This window comes from Acanthisitta chloris, unplaced genomic scaffold (assembly GCF_000695815.1).
Source record: "Acanthisitta chloris isolate BGI_N310 unplaced genomic scaffold, ASM69581v1 scaffold11607, whole genome shotgun sequence".
NCBI lineage: Eukaryota > Metazoa > Chordata > Aves > Passeriformes > Acanthisittidae > Acanthisitta > Acanthisitta chloris.
This window is the reverse complement of record NW_008682056.1, coordinates 5,178-10,002: the sequence shown is the minus strand read 5'-3', so window position 1 is coordinate 10,002 and position 4,825 is coordinate 5,178. Positions and strand designations below refer to the sequence as shown.

General features: G+C 46.8%; 1 protein-coding gene across 1 annotated transcript; it reads left to right on the top strand.

Annotated features, from left to right (window-relative positions):
- Positions 1 to 10: 10 nt before the first annotated feature.
- LOC103805694 (chromosome unknown open reading frame, human C8orf33) lies at positions 11 to 4,241 on the top strand (the record flags this gene model as incomplete). Its single annotated transcript, XM_009078353.1, has 7 exons — positions 11 to 19; positions 671 to 758; positions 1,275 to 1,412; positions 1,587 to 1,774; positions 3,712 to 3,802; positions 3,890 to 4,036; positions 4,172 to 4,241. Coding segments are annotated over exons 1-7 (731 nt in total), but the record flags the coding sequence as incomplete, so codon positions are not given.
- Positions 4,242 to 4,825: the final 584 nt, after the last annotated feature.

Here is a 4,825-nt window from a genome sequence, read left to right as displayed (position 1 = left end):
TTAGCGCGGCATGGAGCGGGTAAGGATACTACTCACCAGCCCCATCTCCCGCGGGTTCTCCTTAAAGGTTTTCCCAGTCCTTCCTCATCTCCTTATCCTGCACGTTCTTTTCGTTTCCTAATGCCAACGGGGTGTGTTCCCAGCTGGATTCACAAGCCTGACCTTCTCCCTGCTTAGACAAGGAAAATATACAGCACAGGGGACTTGAGGGCTTGTGTTTAGTGTGAAGAGGAATTGTTTGTGTTGTCTCAGCTGTGCTAAATTTCATGCTGTGGAGGCGTTATGCCATAGGATAAGCTTCAGGAAAAATGAGAAATATTCCATTAAAAAGAGGGGAGAGGAGAAAAAGGGGAGAAACAATCTGTGGGAAGTCCTGGCTTGCCAGGAGTGGAGGGGTTTGCTGCTAGTGAGAGTGTGTTGTCTGTAATTTTTGTAGTGCAGAGGCCTCATTTGGTGCTTTCCACACAGGGAGTGTGGCAGCACACGTGTCCCCTGTGCTGTGTTTTTTTGTGGTGTGACTGAGAAGTCACACAGCACAGCTCCAGGGTAAAGCCAGGTCCGACCTCCTGCGAGAGGGGAAAGGGCTGCAGAAAACTCAGGCGTGGAAGGAGTTTTGGAGGTGAAAGATTTGTTCTTCTCTTATTTCTGCCTTCCCCATTTCGTGTCCAAGGCTCCCCAGGGAGTGGCCCAGGAGGAGCTGCAGTGGTGCATTTCGCAGCTGGAGGCAGATCTCCACCTCTCCCCACCCCCAAAACCAGGTATGTGCCTCTCTCCCAGCCCACAGCCATGTTCCAGCCTCGGGTCTGATTTAGCAGATTTGGGTATTTTTCTTCTCTCCCTGTTCTTGTGTTATTTGGGATTTGTTCCAAATACAAAACAGTGTAAAGAATTGAACTTTGAGAACTGTGTGTCTGGAAGCAGCTTTATCTTTCATTCCTATGATGCCCATTCTCCCTGATTTCTGGATTCTTTCTCATGCTCTCATTTTCCCATCTAACAGCATGTTTGGTTCTGCCTGCTTCCCAATCTTTCTGACTGTTTGTAAGCAGCAGTTAAGATTTTTATTTTTCCCCCTTTAAGAACATTTCACAGTATTTCAGCTTCTAGAAGCACTTGGAGTTCCCTTTCAATCACCTGCCACTCATGGGTTAGTCAGGGGTGGTATGAACACAGAGCACGTTCAGAGACAACTCAGTCATCAGCATCCCACAGTGTGCATTTTAAGGCCCACCATAAGCTGTTTCTTGTCTCTCTTGGTGTTTTTCTGAGTGCAGCAGAGGAGACTCAGCACATTCTTAAGCTCCTGTGCTCCCCTGAGACTCCTCTTGCAAAGAAGCAACAAGTGATGAGTGATGTGCTTGGAGATTATCGTCTCAGGATGGCCGAGGGTCAGAAGAGCATGAAGAAAGCAGGTGAGCTTGAGCTGTCCCTCAGAGGATGGTGAGATTCAGTTCTTTTAGATTCCTTAGGTTGCAGCTTTTGATTGAGTCACCTCTCTGGGCCGTGCCTTACAGAGGGAGCTGCAGTGGCATCCCTGTGATAGGAAACTAGTGTATTGATAGAAACATTATTCTTGTCTTTTCTAGGCGTGAAACCTGGTGCTGTGGAAGTACAGCAAAGCAATGGGCAGGCTGATGGTGGTGTGAAACAGTCTGACCCAATCCCTGAGGCAAAGTCAGAGTTGTTCACATCCTCTGGCAGCAGCTTCCAATTTGATTTTACACTTGCTGAGACTGACCCTGGAGCAGACCCTGGTGACAGTGGTGCTGAGCAGGTACAGACCAACATCAAAGGCACTGAGCAGGACTGGAATGGAGCCTTGAGCTTTTCTGCCTCTGAACAAGAACCCAAGTTTGCTTTCAACTTTGCTATTCCAGATGAAGACTGTCCTCAGCTTCAGTTACTTCCAGCAAGCCACCATAGTGTGCCCACAGCAGATCCTTCACTGCCTGCGGAATCAGCAGCTCTGCCATGGGCTGCAGCCTTGCAGAAACCTGAGGTGACTCAAACTGCAGGGAGTGCACCCAAAGGGGATAGAAGCCATGTCACCCAGGCAGAGACTTCTCCTGCAGGTGAGTCAGTGACAGGGAAATCAGCAGGAGATGGAGCTGCCCAGAAGAAGAAAAAGAAGAAGAAACAAAAACCACCTGTCAGTAAAAAGCAGGCAGAAGAAACTGAGACCAGCAGGAAGGCAGAAGCTAACAGCTGTAAAAACAAAGATACTTCCCATCAGGATGGGAAGACCTCTCAGGTATTTAAATATTGATGGAATCCCATGGTTTATAAACCCTCGAGCTAAAGAGACACTTTATCCCTGTGCACAGATTAACAATTAGCATAGTGCCTTGAGATGAAAGCTGAAACACCAGGCTTGCTGCTTACTTCTTCCAGCAGCTGTTTGCTTTCTCTGCTACAAAGCTGAGGAATCTGACTAGTGCAAAGGAAGTTCATGGTCCTTCAGACTTGTGCTGAAATATTCCATGGTTAGGCTTGTGACAGCTGATCCTGAGGAGCTGGATGACATATTTTCTTAAGAAAATAAATGTAAGACATGGAGATAACTGTCCTCAGCTGGTGCTGAACCAGGCCCTGCACCCCTGATTTGCATGGTGCCAGTCAGGATGAATTGCTCACATAATGCAAGGAGCAAAGCCAAAGTGCAGAGCTGCTATCTGGTGTTGCCAGGGGTCTGGTGTAAAGCTCAGGGGTGCTTCCAAGAAGGTTCCTGCTGCAGGGTACAGCCCAGAAATCAGACTCCAGTTGCAAGTTATGTGTAAACACACCATTAAGGCACACCTTGAGGTTTTCTGTTCTGCTAAGGTCCAGGTCTTCATTTTATTTTACTTTTCAGCACTGGTGTAGGTATTACTAGCAAACAGTGCCAGCTGAGCAATACCGAAACACAAAAGTGCACAAAAACTTCATTTTCTTAATATTCTATGAGGAAGCCACACTGAATATTCATCTGCCTCTGGCACATTCCATCCAAAGGGCTGCTCACCACCAGCCCTACCAATAAACACTGCTGAGTACTGGAGGGCTAGGAAGATTGGAAGGTGAGGTAAAGTCCTTCCAGTTCTGTGGAAGGAGAATGTTGTAGGTGAAAGGAGATACCACGAGTGCTTTTGTGTTTACATGTACATAACAGTTAAGAATTGCTTCAGTCCCAGAGTGCAGCCCTGTTTCCCTCTCCCACTGCTGAGTCAGTCAGCTGGCTTTGCTCGATGGGGACTTGGCTTCCTCCATCACTGTCAGCTTCAGTTTCCTTCTCCTCATGCATTTCTGGTTGAGCAAGCACACAGGAGCTGAGAAACAAGACTCAGCTTCTGCCTTTGTCCATTGTTGTCTTCTTATGGTTTTGTGTAGGTTTGGGGATAGGGTTTTTTTGTTGTTTTGTTGTTAATGCTTATTTCTCTCATCTGTAAGTATATTTAGCAGCTTCTTTCAAAGGAAAGCTCTCCAGAAAACAGTCACATATTAAATCCATCAAATAGAGGCAATGAATTGCAATTAAACATTTGCCCAGTGCTTTTAGTTATCTGATGAAAAACACTGTAGAGAAAATGTCATGAAATTCACAAAGTGATCACCAGAACAGGATATTTGAAATAGTCCTGACTTCATGCAGATACCTTTTATCCTGTGTAGCAAGTGCTGGTGTAATTTTTGGGTGACTTATTTCCTCTTGCTCTCTGTGCCCCATGTTGACAGCAGTCAGATGATCAGCTGCAGAGAGAGGTGAACTGGTGTGTGGAACAGCTGGAACTTGGCTTGAAGACACAGAAACCCACTCCAAAGCAGGGTAAGCATTCAAGTAAAGGAGAGCTCTAATGCAGGGGTAGAGCCAGTGGGGAGCCTTAACCTGTGTGCTGTTCCTCCCTCACTGCAGCTGAGGAGGCTCTCCGGGCAATCAGGACACTGCGCAGTGACAAAGCTCCACTGGTGAAGAAACGTCAGCTCATGAGAGCCATGTTTGGAGACTACAGGAAGAAGATGCAGGAAGAGCTGTCCAGAGAGCTAAAGCTCATGGAAACAGGTAGGAGAACTTTGCATGGTGAGGAGGAGAAGAAGAAAGGGCTTCAGACCTGCCCTGTGTATTGCTTTGCAGAGTGAGGCCTCACTATATGAGATGACTAAACATCTCTTACTGCTCTTTTCTCCTTTTTCTAAGCTGCAAAATCCGCCAGGATTGTGGAGGTGAAGGGAAGCATCCGCAGGAAGAATGGCCAGTTCATCCGGAAGTGCTCGGGAGCTTGCAGGAAAAGCCAAGGATCAGCAGGATCCCCTTCAGAGTCACCCAGGACACTTAGCACAGGCTTACTCAATTTCACAACTTCCCAAGAAGAATTTCGCTTTAATTTCTTCTAGGAAAGTCTCTTAGACTAAAACTGTGGCTAAAAAACCCTGTGCCAGATCTGCTGTAAACAGCAGAATGGTGGAAAGATGCTGTGCAAGAGGAAATGTCACACATGAATCTCTGGATCCTCTTCCAGAGTGCCTTATCTAGAGGTTTAAACCAAATCCATCTCCTACACATATGACCCCAAGACTCTGTGCCCACACTGTAGAGAAGCTCCTTTGAAAGGGTCAGCAGTGTGATCTGTTTGTTTTAAACCAAATCCATCTCCTACACATATGACCCCAAGACTCTGTGCCCACACTGTAGAGAAGCTCCTTTGAAAGGGTCAGCAGTGTGGAAGGATCTGTTTGTCTTCCCATAGGATTGACATTAACCACAGAATCTCTCTTTTATGCCAGGAGATTTTCCCATTCTCCTGTTGCTTTTAAACAGAGCAGAGCTTTTCTAGCAGCTGAGGTGGTGATG